Below are 27,554 nucleotides of genomic sequence, written 5' to 3'. Positions count from 1 at the left end.
GTTTTTGTTACTTTACGTTGAGAAAGAATCGTCTCTTCTAACTGTACTGTACTGAGTTTAAAATATACATATACGGTAAGCGATAAATGTTATTGTTAGTAAAGCTGTACCTTGTGATGACTCACCTCGGTCGGATGGGAAAGGTCGGAGAGCATGTCATTGTTTCCTACAACCTCGTCCATGGTCTTCATCACCATCTGTGCCTGAATAGCATCCTGGGAAACAAGTCAATCATAATATGTTTATGGTTTTGATGTTAGAAGTAAGACAATTACATATCTAAAGAAAATTACAATAGATTTATGCGAATCTATCTAGAACGGATTGTATTGTTTATTTAAGATGCCTTTCAGCAAATCATTTAATACAAGCATATGAGATTTCCTATCTCATTCGAAATTTGTGTCACGTGAATACTTATGCAAGAAGGGCTTTCCCTTCCCTTCCATATTCCCAACCTTTTTTTTGAATCGTGATCCCATTTTATAGAAGCCCACCCCGATAAATTATAAAAAACCTGCATCAAAAATAGATTTTTCAGTATATTATAATTTTAACTTAATACATATTTAATGCGATGGTTGAAATTATAACTCGTTAACTAGCTTAAAAATTCACATTTGAGTTTTGATTAATGTCATTTTCAGCATTTAATCTGTTTTTTGTGTTGGTTTTCAAATGAAGAAACATTGAAAATTCACTCTCGTAGAAATACGTAGAAGCAAATGGTACGAAAACTCAAAAGACAAGCATGGTAAAATTTGGATATGACTGATAAAACACACCAGAATTGATTCAGAATTTTTTCATGAAATAATTTACGTGCTGAGAAATCGTTTTGCAGTTCCAAGAATTCATCTTGTACTTCATCGGGAATTTTGCGTAATTATGAATAAGAGAAATACTTTCCCAACACTAACTCAAAATGTCAATTTTGTTGCTTGGACCTTGTCATACTAGTGATGAGATTCAGTTCGAAATAAATATTTCTTATACGTTTACTGTTTCAGCCGGCGACCCACAGGTTGGAAACCGGTGCTCAATGGTTTGCCTCATTAAGAGCAGTGCTGCTCATCACTCTGTTGGCGATTACAAACAGTAATATCAAAGCAGACATGGATAATCATATGCTATTATAAAAACAGATCTTTCTCCAATTAATTCAGTATTTATTGAATGGTAACGACTAAACCTCAAGTTTATAATATATGAAATCGTCGTAGAGCAGGTAGAAGATAGATGTCATTCCTGATTGCTATGACTTAAAATGCTAGTCTTATTCTGCAGTGAATGGATGAAAAATATAAGCCAAGCTGACCTGTTCCAGACTTCTCAGTCTGGCTTGTCTCCAGGCAGCTCTTCTTTGGGCTCTTTCAGCGGAAGAGATTTCCGCGTTGGTCGCGCCGCTTGTCAATCCTTCTCGCTCTTGGCGACGCCTTTCTGATTTTGCTGACGGAGGTAATACCACGCCGGAAGCTTTCAACCTGTCAACATAATGATATGAATTATAATCCATCGCTTTGCAAAAGCCAGTAGAAGATACGGAACAACTGAAATGTAGATGTACAATGAAACCACAATTTTCCCCAAGCAAATAAAGGGAAAACATAAATTAAATTTTTTAATTAAAAATTCATAGAAATTGTTTTGGTGTATATTAGATTACTGTGTTCTTTCGCATTTCTTTTTCTCTTGAACTGTCAATGTTGTTCTTTGCTGAGACATTATTTGAACAGGTGTAAACAAAAAAAATAAGAACAAAATTTATATAATCATTTTGTGTAACCTCGGTTTTGGGAAGTACAGACATGTCTATAAATAGAAACGTACTCATGCTCCTGGATTCATGTGTTCAATTGAATGTTTTCAAATAAATTGGATTTTTTATTTTAATATGTAAAACAGGGAATCAAATTTTAATGTACAAAAATCAAACTGGACTGTAGAAACTATATGCAAATAGTGGGAAAAGTAAATTCCAGGCATGTAAAATCGGTGTTCTACTGTATTTATATGAGTTCAAGTAACAAATGATGAACACTGGCATTACATATTACACCATCAGACATTTTACTAAGACTGGGGTTGCACATTATGTCTACATTACTCACTGTTGCTTATCGATAGGTTCTGGATCGGAATCATCGTCACTGTTCTGTCGATGCTTTTGGTCCATGGCCCAGCTGGCAAGCTCCGCTCTGGATATCGATGCCATCTTCTTTTCTTCATCTTGTTTCATGCGCTCCACCTCATCAGCCGACAGGAAACTGAATACCTTTTCTGTAACAGGAATTATTTATGTATTGTAACTTTATCTCTATATTAAAAAAAAAAAAATATTTTAATGTTTTCAGATACATATTTATGAATTAATACAGTTGAAATTGTAAATTATCGAAAAAAAATCTAAAAGTGCAAGCTTCGTATTTTTCCGCTAGGTTCTCTGTTGGCATGACTCTTCCCCTTAAACACAATTTGTACGAATATACAATATGGCAAGATTTCAAAGTGATACCATTGTGTTTAGATCCGCCGTCGTCCATTATGATGGCTAGATACAACCACAAATTGTAGGAAGTACCAGACTAGAATCTAGATCAGGGGAGGGCAAACTGCGGCCCGCGGGCCGCATGTGGCCCGCCAGGTATTTTTTTGCGGCCCGCCACATTTAAATGACGTGACACATTTAAATACGTTTAACTCTGCGTTGCAAGGAAAAAAAATATATGCCCACGATATGGTGAAGAGTTTGAATGGATTTCAATTAAAACTCAAGTTGTTCCTTCGACAAATATATCGAATAAGAACGTGGACCACTTTCCAACTTTGAAGTTGCTGAATATACCAGAATATAAATTTGAAGAATATGGTACAATTATTAAAGCTCTGAATGACGATTTTTTACAAAGATTTGGTGGCTTCCGAAAAATTGAGACAAGTTTAGCAACAGTACGCGATCCATTTTCAATAGATATTGATAGTGTACTGACAGAGCTACAACTTGAGATTATTGGTCTGCAGTGTGACACTGATTTAAGAGAATTGCATCGTCGCGAAGATATATCCAAATTTTACAATGCCCCTAATTCAGACAAATTCGAACAACTTAAAGATTATGCAAGAAAAATATTCGTTGTTTTTGGATCAACCTATATAGAACAAACATTTTTGATCATGAACCTCAATAAAAATTCTTTATGATCAAATATCTCCCATGCCCATTTACAAGCAGTTTTGAAAATATCAACCACAAAATTAACACCTGAATTTGAAAAATTGTACAACACTTTCATTCTTCTCATTATTTTTTTTTGTAATGTTTATTTTTCGTGATAATTAATAGTGTATATCTAAAAATGGTATTTTACTAGCGGCCCGCCGCTCATTTTGAATTCTTGACTTTGGCCCTCCATCCAAAAAGTTTGCCCGCCCCTGATCTAGATAAACATTTCTGGGACGATTCAAATATGGAGATATTTCAGTGTGGTGTGCAGCAGAGGTGTCGCAGGCCCATCAATTCGCCACACAATCAAAAGAATTGCAACTGGAAGGCGTTGCTGCGAGTAATAAATTCCCCACAGTGCCACCATTCTTTTGATTGCACCATAAATTGATAGTGGTGCGACACTTCCACATCCCCCCCATGTAATTTTCCAATGTCCAAACTGTCCTTTAAATGTACACCTAGGCTGCTACATCTGCGATTTGTGATTGTTTCTTTAACAATCACTTGAAAATTGCTTTGGTAAGAGTTTGCAAGCAGTAAGAACGAATTTTCAATACTGGATTAAGGACATTTTAATTTTTTTAAAGATATAGTGAGACTTACCGGGTTTAGGAGACGGCTTGTGGCTTTCTTCCATGGCATTTTCGAAAAATTTCTTTTTATCACTAACGGAAGCTTTTACCAAATTGCCACTGTGGGGAGGTGAAACCTATGCAAAATGACAATCTATTAATTTACAATAATGAACATATTTATCGATCGAAATTGATAATAATAATTATAATAATATTCAGCAACATAGGGAAATTAATAAACCAACAAAATACAAATCAATGTTTCAAAAACCAAATTACACCTTACTTACAGCAAAAACTATACATGGGAATAAAACCAATCATAAATTAATAAGAGTCATTAAATAGTACAAAGCATAAAAGAAATTAAAGATCAATAAACAAATGAAAATGCATAAGTTAGGCCGGTATTAGACTATCAAAGATCTTTGACAAATATCTTTTATGAAAAATATTTTATAAAATCTTTTCAAGTGTAAAAGCATGAAATTACCTTTTATCAAAGTTAAGCAGTGTTTGATCTGGCAACAGTTGAGGTTGCCAATTTTTTTTTTACAAAATTAGTAGATTGAAAAATAATATATAAAAATTAACGATTTTACTTGATGAAAAATATGTCACAAATTTTTTTTTGTTTTTTGTTTCAAAATGGAGGATGGCAAGAAATTAACCAACAAAATTATTGATTGTAAAACAAAATGCTATAAGTATAATAATCGCCGCCCAGACTACAAAAAATAGAAATGAAAGACATACATTCGTTGTCCATTTTTATTTTACGGATTGTAATATACCCTCCCGTGTTTTATAAAAGAAATGTTATAAAATATTTGATAAAACATCTGCGAAAGATCTTTGATAGTCTAATACCGACATTAGAAAGATAAAATGAACGTATTAAACGTTTCAAAGGCCCAATCAAAATCTACATGCAATAAGATAAATTATAATGAAATTATTTGAAATTATATTTAAAAAAAAGCCATGTAATTAATTAGCTATGAGAAACATAGACTGATGAAGAAATTATTTTGTTGTACTGAAATATAATAGATTTTAATTTGCCTGCCACGTAACAGTATTAAAAGCAATTTTGAAATACACCCGCCAGAAATGATTATGACATCAGGAATTCATGCTTTCATGAGACTATATATAATGAATGAAAGTTAGTAATTATTGTATGTATCAGTCTACGTTTCTCCGCATCAATATAATATGAAGCATTTACTGTAGAAGTGTTAGCATACCTTGCCGAAAACAAGCGAACTAGTCTTGATATCGGCAACACTGCCAGCGGTTTCCTTAGAGTCGCCGGTTAAACTGGCCGGCGACACTTTACTTTGAGGGGAGAGCATCCTGCTGACGAGGGGCTCGTTGGGCTTCAAAGCGGTCGACTGGGCAAATGCGGAATGTCTGAATGGACTCGGTGACAGAGAGCTAAAGTGCACACGTTTCGTTTCGCTACTGCCTAATGAATGCCTCTGAATCATGTCATTCTCATCGCCCAAAAAACTTGAGGTGTAACTACTGGATTTGATTTCAGAGGAAGGTCGAATGTGACCGCTCACGTCCTGCTGGTGAATCAATTGGCTAGACACGCTGGGCAACGTTTGACTGTTGACCATGTAAGGAACGGGATTATCTCGGATTACGTAAGGATTGTATGATCCGGAAACTGTCGAAAGAGGCATATAAGTTCTATTTGAAACAGGGAATGAAGCGGATTGGGTCATGTGCGATTGGGTTTTTTGTGTTTCTACATAATGGTAAATTCCTTCAGAATTATTAAACGAAGGCTGGCTATCGCCCTCTCTTGTCAAGTCGGGGTGTAAAATGCAAGGCACGTTAGGGATATGAGACACAGTTGGTAAAGTAGAAAGATGGACCTGAATCAATTCGGGGCTTGACACTCGCTGTCGGTCGATACTGTCTTGATTGGACGGCGGCTGGGGTTTTGTCGCATCGTTCCTAAGTAAAAACTCGCGCTTCATCTGTGACCCAAGAAATCTTTCAATAACATCATTGACAGGATTAACAGGTTCAGTCTGATTAGGTGAAAGACTGGACGGAGGACCGTCGATCCCGTCAAACACTTCATCCATCAGCTGCCGCAAAGGAACCGGGCTTTGACTGATTAATTTAAGATTTTCAAGGTTGTCGTCGTTATAGAGCGACGTGCGAGGAGGCATTGTTGCCATATTGACAGGAGGCGGAGCGTCATCTACAATATCAATAAGAGGCTCATTGAAATCTACCGGAGGCAAAGGGGGACTTTCTTTAAAGAATTGAACGGTTTTCGGTTTAGGGTTGGGAGTCGGAGGAAGCACTTTCTTAATGTCCTCGATGGAGTATCTTTCCTGGGGTGAAGGCGAAGAAAACAATGGCGGGGGTGGCAAGATGATGTCGGAATCGGGCAAAACTATTTCAGAACGGTCGCTAATGAAAGATGACTCGGATTTCAAGATACCCGCCGGGATTCCGACGCGGTCTGAACTTCGAGAGTGTCTGTCAGAATTAGCAGGGGGGCATGCATTGTTAGTAAGGTTGTGCGGTCTCAGAGTGACGTCATGCGGGATGAGGTTGGGGGTCTTGGGAAGGGGGGGCAGCGTCGGCTCTTCGCTTTTCTTCAGTGCCAGATTATCGAAGCTCACTTTTTTCACGATAGGCTTCTTCGGAACGGGAGGAACGTTCTTAGGCCGGGGAAGAGGAGGGGCGGAATATTCATCGGAGTCGTCTTCATCTATGCAAGTGCCGTCGGACAGGGAAGGCTTGGGACTTCTCAGGGAACCAGTGAGGATAGGCTGCAGAGGGAAGGTTTTAGATTTTGGCAGAGTGGAAGCTTCGGTTAGATGCGACCGCTTCGCTGAGCTTCCGAAGTCGAGCTGCTTACGAGGAATGAGAAACAAAACCAAAAATATATAATACAGGTACTGATCATCTACAGTGTTATAATCTTGTTAGTTGTTAATCGGTTAAGGTTAAATATACTTTAAAATTTTATCCAAACTGTTATAATAATTAAATAATAATTTGAATATTCGGTTAGTAATTTGTTTGTACATAATCACCGAGTATGCATGCGCCCAATGAGGGCGTAGAGATTCAGGGTTCAGCGGGTGACCTGAGAAGCTCGCTAAACTGTGCTAAGATGGCATTCTGTGCAACGTATCACGTTATCTAAACAGAGCGCGATTGCGAATATTTAAAATCACTAAGAGGCGGATTTCTGTACACATTAATAAGCATAAATGTAAAATGCGCCTACGCGACGCGGAAATGAATCGCTGTGGTAAATAACATAGCGATGCGGGATGAGAACTTTCAAAAGATAATACATCATACAGTACCGTGTGATCGAAAAAGCTGCTGTAAACTATGAAATGAAAAAAAAATAAATGCATTCGTGAACTCTCGTCAGATGTATGCTTGCGGGGGGGATTTCTGAGACTAAAAAGACAGGAAGGGATTCGACATTAAAACATACCTTTTTGTTAAATTGTTATTTTATATTTTTTCACGTTTATAATTTCGAGATTTCGAGGGTAGTTTATCATCCATTTACACGAGAGTCATTCAAATAATTTGTTATAAAAAGATTATTTTTATATTTTTCTTAATTTCTTTGAGTTACATCGATTACACATTTAAACATCATCTTTCACATTCTGTCACGGACATCAACGGACAATCAACATTTTCAACCACATAATAAGAATAGTACATTAACAATAATTATAATATATACTTAACTACATTATCATTACAAATATCAACGGGGCTACAATATTACTTCAATCCATTTTCACAGGCAACAAATAGTATCATGATGTGACAATTCCTATTGTGACAATTTCAATAATATTAATACAAAAAAATGTGAACAGAAATTTAAAAATAATATTTACTTAAATTTAAGAAACTTGAAAATTGATTCATTTATTGACATGAATCTAATCAGATTTGATATTGTGAAAGATTCAATTGAATATATTTTATTTAGGATATAATCATTTCATCTTAGGGGATAATGAATTGGACCATCATTTTTACCTACAGTATAACCTACTATACACTGTATTTTAACATTAGAATAAATCTAATAATAATAAAAAAATACATTAAGACTTGATAACATGGGCTTAGTACTAATCATTAGTTATCACTATTCTCATCTATCCCGACACACGGAAACAGACCGAATACTAATTAGCCTGATTACACGTGTCAGTATTAGCGCGATTAGCGAGTACTAAATGATTTGTACTAAGCCCGTGTAAACGATTCCTTATGCAAAGTGATATTTAAAAACAGTAAAAGCATTTTTTTTATGGTTGCGATATACTATATAGATTTAAAACAACCTCATATTATTCTCTATTTAAATGAACATTATAAATTTTTAATTTCATAATAATAAATAACTACTAAACTTTCAAGAATGTAACTTTTTGATATTTTTATGATATAAGATTTGATAAGTAAAAAGCTAAGACCAATAACATTTTTTTTTCTATAATATGTCAACATGTTAATTATTGTGTGACGAATCAATAATAATAATAATTAATACATTGTCAATATCAGCACACTCATTTCTGTTAGAACAATGAACACTTTCAATCTTAGTATTGTGAATATTCAATTTTTTTGATTGTTTTATAATAATATTTTAATTTTCATAATTTATGTCAATCTTTGAGTGGACCAAAAGGAAATGATATTATTACTATACTAAAAACTGAATAGTAAAACTAGAACTGTATGCAAAATTAAAATCTACAAATTTATTATTATGAAATGATATCATATTTTAGTATGCGTCTAATAAAATGTATAATGTTCTAATATTATAATAATGAATGTGTATAATCTGATAATAGTAAATAAAAATTACGATATGACTCGAGTCCTTCTGCAGAAAAGTAGTGTTATCATGATAACAGAAATTTTTGGTGAATTAGTTCTTTTTTCTTCATTTTAACATTACAACATACCAGGTGGCATAATGACAGTGGTATGGAAGTAGCAATAAACAATAGTGAAACAATACCTAGACTTTGAGAAAGTTACATGGATGAATAGTGACTTCAATGTGAATCGAACATGGAGCCCTACTACGAAGGCAGTTCAAATGAAGCGCCATACATCTGTCAACATTATTATTTAATCTCGACAGTAGATGGCAGCATAAGCAATGTGGTGACAAACAACATGTGTTGCTGAGTTTTTATCTAAAAATGAAGATTACGGGATAACGCTACTTTTGCGGTGAGGGGCTCAATAATTTAATTTTTGATAATTTGATATTAGAAAAAATTAATATAATTCACAAATCTGATTATAAAAAGTTTGTTGATAATTTGCCATAACCTTTTTACTGCCGGTAGGTGTATGTATGGCGGAACCTTGCACGCCGCGAACTTTATTGCAAAAATAAAAAATAAATAATTACAAGATAAAAAGAACTTTCACGTTTTTAAATTTTCTGTTGAATCATACAAACTTGACAATTCTATGTATTAATAAATACTTTCTTTTGTACTTGATAGAAATACTGAATAAATATAGAATACTGAAATGTCATTTTGACATTTCATTTTGATTTCCATAGTAACGCACGTATATATTAATAATTTAGTTGCTAGGACTGAACACACAAGAAAAAATGTGTATAAAACGTGGTAAAATCAATTTACGTTTCAAGTGGTAAAAACAAATTCTGTTTCAATTCTGAGTATGTGACGATATTCCCAATATATGTCGTGTGTTCAACATATTTGTATGTTTAAAATAATTGATTTACGTAGTAAAATCCCGTTTAAGGCGGTGCGTCCAAAGACTTCATTTTTGTATGAGCGGCGTGTCGTTCACGGAAAAGTTTGCGTCTTAAGACGTCATTGGCAGCCATCGGGTTATTAATGTTGTCATGTGTATAATATTTATGTTATATAAAAAATGTTCCCATATTTGTTCGTATGTGAATTGTGAAGGATGATTTCGATTTTTAATTATTATAATTAAAATTTACCCAAATATAATATGTATTTATACTAGGTTTTATGATAAAATTAGTTTTAAAATTAAATGTACACTTTTTGGCACCGTTAGAATGTTGTCGATAATTTTATGATAACATTAAACGACAAGTTCTAACCGTTTGGAGTTTGTAATTGATATTTAAATACATATAACATTATAAATGCGTTTGGCAAACTGCTTATTGAAACAATAAGAATACATATGGGAACGCATACTTTTAAAATTATATATATTATTCTATTATAAAATATATTATCATAGTTTTATATAAAAATGTTCTTAATCATTATTCTCCTCTTTCCTACGTGGTTGAATACTTTTACTTCTTACAATACTCTCTATAATTTAACGCAATAAAAATCATTTACCGGGATGGAAAGAACTAAAACACTATTTCGAATATTTAAAAATATGTAGGTATTTAAAAAAATATAATATCAGAAAGTTTAAATTATAATCAGCTATTATTTTTACCCGTCAATCGAAAAGGCTTTTATTACGCACGCCCAACGCGGTACGGCATTCGGCACGCTCTTTAGCCTTCGCTTTCAGTCTTTTTGTTAACAATATACCAAAATATAATATTTACTGAGGAGAAACAAAACGAGGAAAGAATTAAAAATGCATTAAGTTACCTAAGCTTACCCTTGACAATCACAAGATACAATGTTAAATAACATCATAGATTTTTTTTATTTATAGTTAGAGATTATCTATACAGTCAGAGATTGAAAATACACACATTTAAAAGTTATTATAATTGAGAAGCTCGATAGAAGAGGAGCCTAAGTAAAAATTGAGATGTGGGCTTCTTTAAGAAAAAAATAGTAAATTAACATATTCTCTCGTATGCAAAGCATATGGGCTTATACGGAGTGGAGGTAATTATAATGTATTCTTTTACGAGGTATAGTTATTGGTCATTCACACAACTGGTCACTACACTAGATCAAACAGACATTGAAAAATAAACATTTTTTTTTCATTTTTGCATTTTTTCAACAGCCACGGAATTGCTTTACTAAATAAGTCAGCGTGGGTGCTTTCCTTCTTTACGATGTCACTAAATATCATTTCGATCTGACACACACAGGTGTCGCTAGTGGTAAAATGGCGATAAGTCTAAAATCACTACTAAAAGAGCCAAAAGAGTTGTATGGAAATTTTGTCAATATTTTAGACTTACCTCGCCACACAGATATATAAAAAAAATTATATTAAAATGTTTAAACGAGTTTTTCTCAAAACTATGATTTATCATTTATACCCTTCTTCTACTCAGCTCCTCAATTATTATGACAATGGGCCAAGTAATAAAAAATAAGTAAATAATTTGCTCAAAATATACTAGTAAATGTTACCAATCGATTTAAATTACTTGACCCATTAGCTCTTGTCAATTACACAATAATTATAATAAGCTAGACAAGTTTACTGAAATTAAGAGTAAGAAGTAAATCATTAGAACCATTTCAATACTGGACGCTCAATAATTATAACTGAGCATAACATAACTGATTGCTAATATATCGAATGACAATGTAACAAACAACCATCGAATCACATGTGACAAAAATTTCTTCGTCTTCTAAGTAAAAATATTACACAATATACATAATTAAATGTATCTGATACAAGAATGATTTCAGTTGTAGATTATAATAGATTGGAGCAAATCGATTTGATTAAAAATCTTCCCTACCAGTCAAGATAGAGAATCGAGACCAAAGTATTTTGTTTTATGTATACTTGTTTTTAACACATGGGGTCCAGTTATAGTAATAGTGAAACAATCACAGAAATACCCAGGCTTTGAGAAAATTATTTAATGTGAATTAAACTCAGACCCCCGGATGAGAAGCCAGTGCTTTACGCATTGGCCGCGTGTGTATCCTGATAGTATATGAATGTTATAAATATGGCTATTGGTGTCAAAGTCGGTTATCTCCACTTTTAAGATATTGATATTTTTATTTTGGTTCTCCAAGTACTTTGACATTGTATGTAAATTGATTAAACTATCAAATCCAGCTCCATTGCTAGTAAAATAGTATTAAAACCAGACTTTGTTTGCGAAGTAAATTTTAATTAGCAACCTTTTGTCGACCAACTTTAAATATGGGTATCTAATAATTTGAATATGTTTCGGGTAATTTTATTCCGAAATTAAATTTTTTACTACTATGGTGGTTTTTTGTAATTATTTCAAAATACATATTCACGGAGATAACCCCACTCCGACTTTGAAACTAATAACGTCAAATAAATACTTTAATGAAAAATAATTATTTTAATAATGTTAACTGTCAATTCTTAGAGGAAAGGCATTGTATTAATTAAAATAACACGCAATATGTATTACCTATTAATTTTGGTTTGTTATTGTTGTATTAATTGATTGTGAAAAGGGTTGATTCTTTAAACATGTCGCACACACTGACAGGTTTAGAAAAACAATCCTTTTCGAAAGTATCCAACTGAATTGCGCAAATATCTGAGCACGCGACTGACTGGTAGGGATTTTTTTTTTAAACGTAGTTACAATGTAATTTTAAAATGGTATTAGATAAAATTAAAAACTATTTTTTCAATATTTGAATTGATATAATTACAATAATCGTAAAATAAGAGTTTTAGTAATCAATGACTATAATAATATGTATGTATGCTTTCAGTTTTAAGCTGTTTAATTCTTAATAAAGTAGAAAATAAATAATTACTTAGGCGACCGAGTTTATATTTGACACAAAATAAATTGAATACACATTGAATATTTACAACAGACAAGAGCTAAGACATTTACATTTGAAGATTGCAGTTATTTAGTTGTACAATAATTAGATTAGTTTAAATAGCGAGGATAACACTCATTCATCATTAATATTAAATTTAGACAAAGTTAATTATAACATGGTCGACATTTTAAATATTAAAATATAGATATAAGAATACTTCACTACATAATCACAGATACACTAAAAGTATAGGGACGTTGTATACAAATTTTAGATTAGTGATATTATACTTAAGAGTAGAAATTCATTTTGAACAGTAGGATAAAACTAATATGTAGTTTTATGAAGGTTTAAATAAAATAATTTCTGTCACGATGATGTGCAGCTAAATATTTGTATTGATTTATTTTACTTTGTAATAAGGTCGATAAAGACTAATTCAGGTAATCACTTCCGTTTTGCGTGTGTTATGTGTACAAAATATCTAAGAGTAAAAGTGCAAAATTTATCTACTGCTAATAAATTCTATCAGCTTATATATGAAAATATTTATTCATCAAATTCTGGTGTCAATCATTATGGTTGGAAGATATCAACATTTTTATAAATTGAAATATTTTATTACTATAAAGGTTGGTATTCACTAGACGCTGCAACAGTGTAAACAGGCTTATGATAAAAGATAATGAATTATTGACATCTGCAGTTATCAGCGACCTTGTTAATTTTGTATCTCGTATAATGGGTTAATGACCACACTGTCTTAGCAAAGTGACATGTCATCCTTTTGATGTAGCAACGAGAAACTAACAAATGACCGATTGAGCCCGTTGTGTATATTTGTACCACATTTTGACTCGTGACAATAATGAGTCAAATACACTATCATCACATTATGTGCTGTCACAGTAAGCTGCCGCTACGGAAAAAAAGTGTGTAATATCGTTTTTCTTCATATTTTAAATGTCATCAGACTGATGCTCCCATCCTGTAGCACATTTTAAGCCTTTGATCGAACATTGTCACTTAGCAAAATCTGCCGAACTCGCCAGAGCAATGAGGTCACCTCACGCGTATCGCGCTACATCGGCAACCGCATGACTCTGTTTTTATTTTTTTCTCTATGGATTTTCCATTAAATTATTATCTATGTCTGGTGTTTACGTCTATTATCAATGATCTGCCGGTTAGGTTTTGTTCAATATATTATCTATAGATGCAATATCGCAAGTAATTTTAACATATGCACACGTAGAAACTGTTAAAATTAATTGAAATTAGCATGAATAATGAATATTAATTCAAATTAATAATAAATTAGAATTGGCAGTTACTATAATTGAATTTATAGAGATAGTGATCATTCAAAATATTTTGCGGAATGACAAAACCATAGGCTACATTTGTCGCCGTACCAGCATGTGACAGCACATGACGTGATCATAATGTAATTGCAGCATACGAGTGCAACATGTCCCACATTGTATCACAGATATGAACCATGTGGTTAGGTTGGTCACCTGACAAAATTAGAAAATATTGGAAATTTAAACATAATTAAATATTTAGTGCTATCTGTGATTTTGGCAGCAATAAAAGAATTACGCATTTTTTTTGGTTTCATTATTTTTATGTAAAAACGCATTTAAGGGTCCTTCAAATCAACAGGCAATATGAGAGCTTTATTTTATACAAAAAATTAAAAAAATGTTGTAAATTTTGTTTTCTGAATATTATTGAATTTGATTTTATTGAAGTGAGAATGTATTCTATCATTCATAACTAAACGTTACTTTAGTGTAAAAAATCCATAAATCAGGGCCAGATTTACCCTTAAAGAAGCCCTGGACTAATAATGTATATCGGGGGTCCGGAAAAAATATACCATTTCAGATTCTAGGTACTGAGAATTATTAATGTAATTGAACATAATTAATGTAGATTGATGATTTAAAATTTGTGGAATTTTGGAAAGACTTCCTCATGTCCATTAACTCACTTTTCAGGTCCCTCGCTAATTAAGAGCCCCTGTCCTATTTATTGCTATGCCAAAATCAGGCATACATATCATTGGCATATGAGGTCGATGGCTATTATAAAATATTTGTTAATACATTGTCGGTCTAAATATTAAAAATTACATATAATGATGATGAGAGAGGACCCTTTTTCGCAACATAAAAATATTTAACAATATTTTCATAAAAGGTGATTAATTAAATAAATATTATAATATGACTATTATGTATACTAGAACATCATTTTCCATTATAGTAGAAACTCACGCCCATGTTTATATTGTTAAGGTTCTTCTTTTGAGTGTCCACGCATATTCTGTAAATAATATTTAAAACCTATTCATATAACTAGTTTATTGTCTCTAATGGTAATACCAATTAATCACACATTAGCTATTCTATATTCCCGTAAAAACTGTAAAATAATTAACAAATAGGTGTTCTCCCCATTATTCAATATCCACCAACTAATGTAAATGTATAATGGACCAAGTGATTAATAGGTCATTATACATAATGCTTCACACTCTCTGGGCAATATATTTTTTCTTTTCAATTTAAATCAGAATTGTTGTTGATAAATCGTTTCAAAATTAACATAAATACTACGTATTTTCCCTCTCTAGTTAACTGTAGAACTGTGTAACTTAAAAAAAAAAACAAAACACTTTCGTAAAATAAAACATTTGGTAACCTAACCTAACCAGCATGAAGGTGTTTACTTTTGCTCCTTTACGATCTGCTGTTTATAAGATAGAATATCACATTGCCCGATGAGTAATAAGCATTATGCATACTGCCTTGTCAAAGTAAAAAAATATATCAATATTTATCACTTTGCCCGATACCCTGCTCGGGCATTGAGTATATCTGTTGTTTACCGTGTCCATAGCAGATGCACCGGAATGGGACAACTGGGTGCCAGGACAATTGGGCACCGCACTGTCGATTGAAATAAATAGACGTTCGTTACGATTTTACACAAAAAGCAAACGAGGAATTTTAATCAGTTTCCATCTACCACTTAATAGGTTTAATTCATTTTGCTTTTCATGTAATTTTTTTATTACAGATTGAGAAATATCATGCCTTAGCCTTTATATAAAATTAAAGAACTCTCTTCTTGTTGGAACCTAGATATATGCACAATTAAATTATTATTTACATGGGCATATTTAAATTTTCACCAAGTATTAAATAATTATATAATAATTTAAATAGAAATAATAATATTAAATATTACATATTTTAAAAGTACTTATAATTTACGAACGTCTATTTATTTTCAAATTTCATTTGATTGCGTGGCGCCCAGTTGTCCCGGCGCCAAATCGTCTTAGACCCAATGCATCGTAGTAAAATAAAAATATGTTAATGCAACATTCCAAAATATGGAAAAATAAAATTACTTTAAATATTCGAGAAAGCAGAATGAATATATGTCATTCGGAATAATTTTATGCTAAAGATAGACGTTTAATCAGAATAGAAAATAGCTAAATGTGTCGATTCGCTTTCATTTTTCCATGGAATTGATCAATATTAACCTATCAAGCAAACCAAATTATTCACTAAAGATAAATTAAATTGTTTTGTTATTTAGTTGTAATAATTCTCATGCTACATCTTTCAGGCGATATTTCAGTTTAATAGCAAAGTATATTTCAGTTTCAGTTGAGACATAAGATAAATCAAAATGTTTTGAGTATATTAATTTTACCATATTCACGGTGTTGTGTGAAAACAAGGAATGTCTCATGTTTTAAGAAGGATTTATAGGTAGAAAAAATCAAACTAATTATAAAGATGTTTTCGCATGCCTGACTTCAAAAATGCTATGAAGATTAATGTGATGAACCATTAGGAATATGAAGATCATAAATTCACATCATCTATATAAGTAAAAAAAATATTTTTTGATTCATTCAAGGATTTTAGATAATGATATGATTCAAGCGTTTCATTCGATGAGAGTTAAAAGAAAATTAAATTAATTTTTTGATTTCAATGAGTATGATAAGTAATGGAATCTGACTGAGGGACCGCAATACAGTGAGGAGAATCCGCAAAGGAAAGAGATTTTCTTGCCTACAACTTTGAGGAGCGGAACGATGTTTGGTTACTACTTATACTTTAGTAAGTATTTTTTTATAAAAGACGTTCATTATTAGAATAGATTGCAAAAAGTATCTACACTTTTTAGGCGGTAGGTATCAATGATTTCATTTGCGAAGAAAATTTACTTAACGAAAAAACAAAACGTACTAGATTTAATTTAGGGCCAGAAGGTTTAAAGTAATACCCAAGAAACTAGTAACGTCTATAATTGGCACGAAATTAATGTTAGAAAGGTTCAGATATTTCTAAGTAGGTATACAAGAATAATCTTTTTCTGTGACTCATGTTACTTAGTGTTACTGACTCACTGTCCAAGTGTGTATTGCTATTTTTTCATCAACTTATTGTTTAACAACATCCAACATGCAGTTTTCACCACTCAGAAATGTCAGATTGTAGTAATTATTTCTTTCGCCGCTTTGGAATTTTGATGATCAAATATTAATCATGTTAACATCTTTCTCTTGGTTCTTCCCCCCACTGTGTATGCAGCCTTAATAGACATTTATGAATACAGCATTAAATATTGAGTGTATCCTCTGATGTCAATTTACGCAAAGAAATGTTTAAATTTAAGTAAGTAATATAGTCTTTACTTTAAATAATGTCAAGTATGTATTGCAATGTGAAATAATTGAATTCACAATATCACTAAATGTAATAATGTATTTTATTAGATAATGCGGTCAAAAAAAATTAATTACTGATTAGGTTTTAGCAGTCGTTGTAAAGAATATGTAGTATTTACCAAATAGTAATTATTGTAAGGAGTATGTATCTTGTCAAATAATTTTCCTTAAAATATGAGTGATGACTTATAAAAAAATCTACACAATAGTTTTGTATAAAAGTAGATAATAAATTCTATTTTTGTTATGTTAACACTTGACAACATTCATGCGGATAATATTCACAGCTAAAACATTGATATATTAAAAAAAAGTACCAATAATAAATTCCTCATTCCATATACTTTGTTTTTAGAACATATTTTTTTACTGAATCAGTTATAATAAAAAAAAATAATTAAATAATGGTAAATTAACCAAATCATAGAAGTGATGGAAATGTGGGAATTTATTATTGTTCTAATACAAACAACATTAGCATAAATTTATTTAGAAAAGAAGCCTATTTTTCAGCTTAAAGTAGGCATAAATACAATATTATTATTTAAAAACACTTAAGATATAAAAAATAATTACTATAGAGATATAAAAGAAATCTAGATGAACAATAATAAGTAACATTATTTAAATATCTGGGATCCATTTTCTTAAATGTTTTTTTAAATCATAAATTTCGATAAAGGTTTACAAATTACAACCCAAAATTCATGAAAATTAACAAATATTTAATCAGTTTCAATTTGAATTTAAGTTCTATTGAAATACGTGAGTCGATAATAGATGATGAGCATATATTAATTACAAAGGTTCCTACTAATAGGTTTGATTTATACAAATTACTGAATAAAAGTAGAATGATCTTAGATGCCTTAGATAGACAAATGAATTTATTTTGTAAAACAATTGTTTATTAAAGGATGAGGCATCTAAATTGGTAAGGAATTCAAACAATTTGTAAAGCGAGAGTGATCAAATATTTTTTTATGACAAAAATTAGATAAAGCCAGTCGTTGCCATGCATATTTCTGTCGCTATAAATAGTCAAGCTTAGATTTATTATATTATTTAGAACATTTAGCATTATTATCAACGATTGGCGATAAGCGGGATGGTGAAATAAAGCATATTACGCTAATTTCTAAGCCTATGGGTCACAATACACAGAACAGGGAAAAGGCCAAGAAAAATACAGGACATTTGGTCCTCGTTGCCTAGTTATGTTATCAAAATTGATACAAGTACCTAGTAAATATAGATTAGAAATTTCTTCTAAAATACCTTGTCCCGGCTCTGATTTCAATTAAAAATTATAGTAGCGATAGCTAATTTATGGATAAGTATCATAGTAATTACTAATACATTGTCATTAAAATATGTCAACCTTTCATACAATAAAAAAAACTATAATTAGCAAATTTCAAGTTATCATAATGTGATAATGTTTTGTGGTGATTTTCTGCATTCAGTTTTTCACATGCACAAATAACAAAAACTCGAATCTCGTGATATCATTTTCAAAATTAGTTTCCTATTTCATGTAGAGCATAGATTAAAAAGTTAGTCATTTTATGAGTTTCAATCCTGCGGTGGTTCTTTAAAATCAATATGTATATTTGGATGCAGGAACCGTATTTTAGCAGTTTACTGTTACTGTCAAACAAGAACTTTTGGTCCACATGTTTAAACTGTGAACTAACAATCCCCTCCAGTGCAGCTAATCGCACTTCCGTTTTCAAATAAGGAACGCCCCCAAATTTATCATATTATTTTACACTCCTGTGATGTATATTATAATCGATTATGATCATAAAAAAACCGTAGGTTGCTAGGTAGTATAAGTTTCTCAATAAAACACTATTTTTACGAAATATCTGTCTTAATTTTTACAATATTTTGTATGTATGCACTATAATCCGCCGTTTTCACTAATTGGACACTTGTCTGGTTTTTGGGGTGGCGGATTACTGAGAGAGCACTGTAATTGCTCTGAAGATTTTATTTTTATATCTTGGGATGCCCAATAATCGTTTGTTATTCTCAAATGTCGCATTTGACAATGGAACGTCAAATTCTATATAAAATATAATTCAAATCATTTTTTGAGTTACAATTATCTATTCTAAAATACGAGTAGCAGATTAATTTTTTATGAGGGCTACACTAGTCACAAGACAGACCACACTTACCTAGCAAATAAAAACAGTCGCGAAATAATTATTATTTGGGATATGCATACTCGATGATTAACATGCAAGAAATATATTTTTCATATTTTATTAGAGTATATACCATGCAGCGTGCATTTTATTACAGTTTTATTTTGTCAAATTCATTATGTACCAATTACACATTGTTTTAAATTCATCCTAATCAAACACCATTTAATCAAATAGGGAGCAATACTATACTAGCAAGAATCACTTATTTTCTAATTAATCACACCAACCAACAATCTACTTTTTACTCGGGAGGGGGAATCAATTTTTAATTTTAGGTAATTGTAAAATTAAATGGGGATTTTTGCTCTCCTGGCAACCTTCAAAGTTATTGAATGTCACTATCCGAAATGCAGTAAATTAATTGCCGGCATCTGTTCAACAGATACCAATGTTTTACAATAATTCATAGTTCTGTTGAAAACGTCAGAAATCACAGTATAACAGATCAATAAGAATATGTTAATGGCATTAAAAAGTTTATTAGTAGTGACAATGCAATGAGTTATTACATTTCGAATGACGATATTCCTTATTTATGGAAAACCAACAGTTTTTCAGCATTTGTTGCATTATCAAAAAAAAACTGACAATTAACAAGAAATTTTATACATGTAAGAGAGGGGAGCTACCCTATCTTTCCGTTGAATTATGTACATACAAAAATGATTTGAGATCTGGGTAGAGTTTTATTGGAAATTATCTTCAGAGAACATTTTAGTTAATTAGAGAGAACATAGTAAGGAAATGAAATTAATATATGTAACTGTTATTTGTCAAGTTTCTATAATGAGGATTTAGTAAAGGCAAGATTATTTTATGACAATTGATTTATTACATTATTACGGACACTTGGACAAGAGACTTGTAATTTTATTTTCACGTTAATTACATCATTCTTTAGAATTATTACATTGCGATTTTAAAAAGTGAGATTAGATTAAAATATAATTAAAATTACGTACTCCATTTTTTATGTTCATTGTGATCACTTACTTGAGTGTTCAAAATAAATAGTTTTACACAAAAACAAAATAATCGTATGGATTGACTTTTCATACCTCCTGAAAATAGGCAAATAAATGTCATAGCAATAGTGATCTTTGCAAATGAACCTGCATTGCAAAATCATTTGAAGCTAACATAATCAGTGGTCCTTTTTTGCTTCAATTTCATACATTTAAGCTCCATAGAAGGAAGTTTTTAACATCTTCGGTCCAACTCTTTGGTTTATCTTGTCTCTTGACCAGTATCAATAAAATGTAAATGTTAAATTCATAATAATATATTATTACACATTATTTGGGGTATTAATTCATAATTAAAGAGAACTTACCGGTTGCTGTGCTGTCGTGTTTGGCAGCAAAGTGTGTTTACTCATCACGACAGTTGTGGTCTTCTGTTGGGGCTCAGGTGATTTGGGCGGGACATCTAATGCGATGCTTTCGGCAGCTCTTACTATGTCTAGGACCTGATCATAAACAATATTAGTCAATAAACCGTGCGATTTTTGAATAATGTAAACATTATTAGGGTGACGATTAAATGACCGTAATTTAATTTCGGAGGTTGTTTTTATAAAGCAAGGTTGCTAACTCCACATGAGACAGCAAAGCTAGCACATTATTTATCAATCAATATTCGATTAGACCAGTGGCTTTCAAATTTCTCGTTTCATGATAAACTTAGTGTATAAAGATTCACCCACAGCACCTTAAAACAATTGTTATTTTTTTTCAGTTTTTCTGAGCTGCCATTCAAAAGTGTTCCTATTATAATCAGACGTAAGATGTTAATGTATGGGCAGTATTTTTTGGTTTTTCAAAATTTCAATAAAACTTAAGTACCTACCTATGCATTTTGAAACAGAGGACAAATGTGGGTTTTTCAGTTTTTACCGATAAGGGAAGAGCAGTTTACATTTTATTGCCAGAAGAAAACAGCCAATGAAGAATATGAATCTATCATTGTGATCACGAATCAGCGTATTGAAATAAGATTTTCTGAATATTGTTTTTAAACAGCTCGTGGCACTCCTGGACGCCGCGGTTCACACTTTGAATATCAATGGTCGTAGATACTAAGTCGGTGAGCAATCATGAATCATTGAAGAGAGTATGGAATAGAAAGAGGTAGACTAAAAATTCTGTCTAGGCGGAGCTGTCGATGACTGCTGTATGCCTAGGATGGCAAATTGATGAGAGGGCTTTCTGGATAGTGACAGGTGGAGGGACTTGTTGGAGGAAGCCACAAGCCATTCTGGTAACGATAAATTACTTTCGATTGACTGAATTAATTATTCAAATATACGTTATAATATGCGTACTGACCTTTTCCGGTGTTGATTTTTCTCTGGTGATTTCAGCAATTTGTCTCTCTTGTTCCCACTCGACCAATTCTTGTTGCATTTGTTGTTCCTGGGAACAAAAATTATACAAAACTCAACACCACTAATAAATTTATACAATCTAACGAATGAGAACAAAATATTAACAGTCAAAAGAATTTAAATACTTACCTAGTTTAGATTTAAGAGAATACAATCATAATGCAACAATTTTTATCAACATATTTATTTCCAAATTACAGATTCATCAATATTTTTGGTCTCATGAAAATAATGTCCATAATAATTATTATGACTTACTTTTTGAAATTCTAGTTGCTAGATTTATTTAAATTATGTGCCTATGGCTTTTTTTTTGTGAACTAGCTTATTTTCATACCATAGTGTAACCTGGAATATTATTACGAATGACAGTTGCAACACTGCCGTTTACATTTAAATTTTAATAATAAAAAGCCATAGGTACATAATTTAAATTTAAATTATGTACCTATGGCTTTTTTTTTGTGAACTAGCTTATTTTCATACCATAGTGTAAGCTGGAATATTATTACGAATGACAGTTGCAACACTGCCGTTTACCATGAATTTATCAAAATAAATATTCACTCTAATTTCTGAATATGAAAAATTTCCTGTGTATGTTTGAGTCATTGGTTAACTATAACAGTCATTAATATAAACAATAATTTAAAACGGACTACAAAAATATACAAACCGTGCGGTGGGACAATGATTCTTACCTGCGCCTTAATATGATCGGTTTCAGGGTCTTCTCTGTCCAAGCTGGACACGGATTGAGAGAGAGATCCGCTAACAGAGCCGCTGACTCCGCTCTCGCTGCCTCCCTGCTCCCATTGTCGTCATGATCGCGACAGGTTGAAGTCGGAGATAAATGTGGTGCCGAGGGCGGGTCGGGTGAAAAGGGGTGAAGCAAACAAGCACAGAAACGTGAAAAACTACACTCTACAGGCTATGAAACTATATATTATAATACGTTCAAAGTATTATTAGTATACTCGGAATTATTAAAACTGAACATACTACAATCAAAGTACTTCTGAGTAAACAAGAAAAAGTCAAGACATTATTCAAAATGGAGTCAAGTTTAACACTGCATTAAGATTCTAAATAGATACATTTACATATATTTTTAGATATAATCTACTACTTACTATTATTAAATACACTAATACCTCACTTTCCTGAAAAGATGGCCATATAGCGAAATGCCGTTAAATGTATTATTTATTCCCATACAAATCCATTGAACCAACCATTGAATCGGTTCCAATTTTAGAGGAAAATTAAAAAATCACATTTCCATTACAAAAATAAATACGCTCTTATCGAGATTATTTTGAAGGATATTAATTATTCTTGGTTTGAAATGAGGAATTACTTTTGACAAATTCTTTGAGGTTAACTGTCGGCCCAGTAGTTCTGGTCACGGGTCATTTGACAAATTTCACGATGCAGGTGTTTATGACTTATTGAATCATTTCCATCTCCAATTGAACTTTTGCATTGAAAATATCAACTGCTCCAAGCCAAAAGGGCGTGTGTAACATTTTGGTGATTTTGAGTTAACTATGAGGTTAGGTTTACAAAAAAAATATCTACAGACCGGCAAAAGGGCGTTCTTCATGGATGATTCTAAACGGAGTTAGGATTTTCCAATTTGGGCGTGAGTGATAACCCTACAGAAAGCCAATAAGAATTAACGAACCTACCAGTAACATTACGTACCAAATTTAAAATGATTATAATAAACAAATAAAACATAACAGAAATACAAACAAAACCAATTCAGTGTTTTTTTTTATCGACTTTGCATTTTTTCTTGGACAGCCAAAAGGAATTAAGTGATTTCAAAATTCTAATTGCAAATAAATAAATAAATTAACACTGCATACTCCAAAACAATATTATTCTACCAAGAATGAAAGAGAAAAAAAACTCCAATATTAAGAAAGAAGTTGTTCTCATTAACATGAAATTTTTCACTATTTTTGCTCTCCTGAATAGTAGCGATTTGTCACTAACGCGCTTGGAACAGTCGATATAATGAAAAGCCGTATAACGGGTGGCCGTTCAGTGCTGTATAAGTGTAATGAATCTATTAGGTACCTGTTGAAATGTTCAGTTTTAATAATTGTAAACGTTATACTGTATATTTCGAAAATTTGGCTATTTGGACGTAAAATAATCTAAGAATTTTTACCACCGATAGTCACTTTCATTTATTTAGAAAAGTTATTTTGTCGATCATGTTTTGTTAAAAAAAAGCTAAGTACCTATATGTAATTGCCATTAAACACTGCAAAAAATCTGATAAGTATGATTCGTGCAAAAACATCATTATTATTACAGATCCTTGTTTAGACTTTCGGACTTATTGATTGTGGCTGGACAAACATAAAAATGACCAGTAGTAATTTACGGTTTATAAGAATTTTATAAACCATTTGACTTAGTCTGTCTTTATTAAAGAATGACTTGGATGAAATATTCAATATCAGACTTTTGTTTTATTATGAGGTTAAATTCCTATCATTGGTATATTGATACAAAGCATGTGTCTTCCAGCAACTAGTGCACAATTAATAAACCAATCGGGTAAAGAATATTTTCTTCACAGTTTTTCTTTATAAGGGCAACTTTTAGTACAGAGTGCTACAACTTAGGTCTTAGAGTGAACTAAATAAGCTGGTGAGGTTATATTAAGAAATAATAAGTAGAAAATAAATCAATACATATTTATGAACAAATATTGTTTTAAAACATGGATAATAACAATTTAATGCTTTAAATAATATTATGTTATTAGTTAAAAGATTATACCGATTGAAATAGAATATTAACTAAAACTTAATTTACATTAAATAATAATGATCAGATCGATTTCCTCCACTAAGTCAACCTAACAACAATAATTGACAATATGTTTTAAAATTACGTAGATTTATACCCCATTTACACTGCATGGATTTACTGCTGACAGTATGTATTATCGCGTCCATAACAAGAAAATGCACATGTGCAAGCTTTTGAATTTTCACGTGACTGTTAATAATTGTGACATATCTGCGCCTGTGTAGTAGATGGTGGTCAACCTGACAGAAAAAAAAATGATCTACAACGCGCAGAGCATTTTTGACATTTACCAATTTTCACAACCTGTCAAATAGCACCATAAAATGACAACAACGCGTCTAATGAGATTGGTGAGACAGTCGGCACTTTTACGTATAAACCGTTATTATTGCGATAGTTGAATTTATATACTATTGGTGCGAGTAAATCCATGCACATGTATAGGCACTTTAAGTACTTAATAAATGATGTGTGATTTCAATTGAAATACTAATTTTGTCAAAGAGTTATAATTATTTACCTATTGAGAATAGCTTTCATATTTTCAATATTTAAGAATATATACTTCAAGCAAGTAGGTACATAATATATAAATACTTTTCAATAGCAAAACTATGTAGCTAAAATAGTTAAACTATTTTAATCTAAGCGATACCTTTAAATTATTCAACTATAATTTGTAATCGACATATTAATTTATATCTACAAAACATATTCTCATGATGTCTTTTACATGCTTTATGGAAGTCTCTTAAAATTCAATTAAAAAGTAAATTAAAAAAAATGTTAAAATCTAGTGCATGGGTGAAAACAAAAACACACACAAAAAAAAATAGCAAATTCGTAAGTAATCAATCTTCTCAGAGTTGTATGACTGTTTTACAATATGTTTGAATGTTGTTTTACCTGACTAGGTAGTCTGTCGATGTAGGTCCTGTCATAGCCGTTGCACACGACTAGGTGAAGAGGGGCTAAGCCTCCGCAGCGGAGAGCATTGACGGCTTCTGCATGCGTAGCGCCCAGTAATGAAATCCCGTTCACTTCTAATAGACGCATTCCAACCTAAAAATATTTTTCAATATAAATTAAAACACCCAATTTGAGTGATTTCGAAAAACTTTCTAGTATGTTTTTCTTCTTTTTGTGCTATCCCCTATCAGAAATCAGCCATCATCAGGACCATCTTCACTCTATTGTTTGCTACCAGGGTCAGTTCGATAGGGCTGCATTGATACCAATAATGGAGGTTCTTGAGTTAAAAAATGCGGAATCGACTTTGCTGCTGAGCAGATACCTATACCTATTTATTTATGAAGCTAAAACTAAGGATAATGGTACCAATACAACCTAATATTAACTATAGAAAGTCATCTTCTTCTCGTGCCAAAGGAACATTGATGTATTTAATATCCCTAATCCGTTGTGGTATTCATTGATCATATTCATTTCGCATCTTGATTCTGCTCTATATTTAAAATTCACCTTTATTTTTGACAAGTTAGTTTACCTCTGAACTAAATACCCAGGGAACACAGAAATAATGGGAAGTACATTACCTTCTGGGTGTGGTAGTAACAAGCTTTGATTCTTGAGTGTGTAGAAATATGGAATACATGCTCAGAGTAATAATATAGAGTGGCTATTGTTCGGCAAAATGAAGCCATGTTTCTTGTGTATAACGCACAGTAGAACCTCGATTTCATTATTATTAATTTAACTATGAAACGTTGTACCATCATGTTGCTTCTCAGTATGGCTACCAAATTTACATTATTTTACATTTTTACAACACAACATAGTTAACAATATTTTCTACTAAATTAACTAAAGATAATTACCATTAACTTTATATTTAATACAAAAACAATAAATTTCAGCAACAAAATGTGCGAGCATGTCATGCTCACAGTTTTTAAATGAATGTAATCATTCAAATCAATATTTACCGGCGACGTTTACAAAAAATACTTAATTCAACTGTAGAAATTCTATGTTACTCTAATTGCATACTGCAGAGATATAAACGTGCCGAATGCTTTCCCACTCGCACCTATGGTTCGTTTTTGTCCAGGCTTTGGATAGACGTAAACAGGTGTTAAAGAATATGTTATCTTCAATAATTACATCTGTGTGGATTAAAGTTTGCTCATTTAATGTTAAGGACATTCCCGAGGCTCTGTATTTCTAGCGTTTTATGGCATGACCATCATTAAGTCATAAACAAAATTCAGTTTCAAAATCTTGACCTGTGGCGGCAGGGTTTGCATTTCTATTTTATGAGTCCGGTCTGTGCAAACACCTCATCGTATTTGATACTGCCTAAATATTTTATATTTCATGACGAATGTTGACCTCAAATACAATTTCTTCAGGCAATTTTACACCACAGCAACTAAAGAAGTTTAAAATACATCTTATGCAGTCAACTGTTTGCATGGTAAAATTTTCTCTAAACATCGATTATATCCTCACCTTGAGCCTGGAATCTCTGCGGGCCGCTCCCCCGCTATTGATCTTCGAGATGAAGACTCCCTCGTCAGTAGGATCCAGAGGATTGCCTCGCTGCCCTCTCAGCCCTCCCTTTATGTGCATGCCCAGTTTCTCTCCTTCATTTTTTGTTATCACCAGTTCCTGTACATAACATTTATGATTAGATATAAATCAATGCATCAGTCACCACGCTCAATTTGAAATGTGCTATCAGAGTAAACTTCTTGTAATAATTGATGAAAGTATTGTACTATTATTTTTAACGTCTTAGGTTTCAGCAT

The 27,554-nt window shown here is 31.9% G+C and overlaps 1 protein-coding gene across 13 annotated transcripts in view; it reads right to left on the bottom strand.

The window, feature by feature from the left end:
• The window catches only part of LOC147073280 (protein lap4-like), a 326,794-nt gene that overhangs the window by 7,409 nt on the left and 291,831 nt on the right, over positions 1-27,554 (bottom strand). For 5 of the 13 annotated variants that reach the window (XM_085945377.1, XM_085945378.1, XM_085945381.1 and 2 more), the window contains 10 exons: positions 27,256-27,414; positions 25,690-25,845; positions 22,650-22,754; positions 21,890-21,976; positions 20,896-21,030; positions 5,052-6,686; positions 3,830-3,935; positions 2,112-2,280; positions 1,319-1,484; positions 126-215 (listed from right to left, as the gene is read on the bottom strand). In XM_085945377.1, the coding sequence (XP_085801503.1) occupies positions 126-215; positions 1,319-1,484; positions 2,112-2,280; positions 3,830-3,935; positions 5,052-6,686; positions 20,896-21,030; positions 21,890-21,976; positions 22,650-22,754; positions 25,690-25,845; positions 27,256-27,414 (2,808 nt within the window). The remainder of the gene's footprint in view (positions 1-125; positions 216-1,318; positions 1,485-2,111; positions 2,281-3,829; positions 3,936-5,051; positions 6,687-20,895; positions 21,031-21,889; positions 21,977-22,649; positions 22,755-25,689; positions 25,846-27,255; positions 27,415-27,554) is intronic. The other 8 variants (XM_085945383.1, XM_085945387.1, XM_085945384.1 and 5 more) reach the window with 2 other exon arrangements.

This window comes from Rhyacophila brunnea, unplaced genomic scaffold, assembly GCF_057557595.1.
Source record: "Rhyacophila brunnea isolate RB1 unplaced genomic scaffold, BYU_Rbru_1.0 scaffold_18, whole genome shotgun sequence".
Taxonomy (NCBI): Eukaryota; Metazoa; Arthropoda; class Insecta; order Trichoptera; family Rhyacophilidae; genus Rhyacophila; species Rhyacophila brunnea.
The sequence above is the reverse complement of the archived record's forward strand: the minus strand, read 5'-3'. Positions and strand labels throughout refer to the sequence as shown.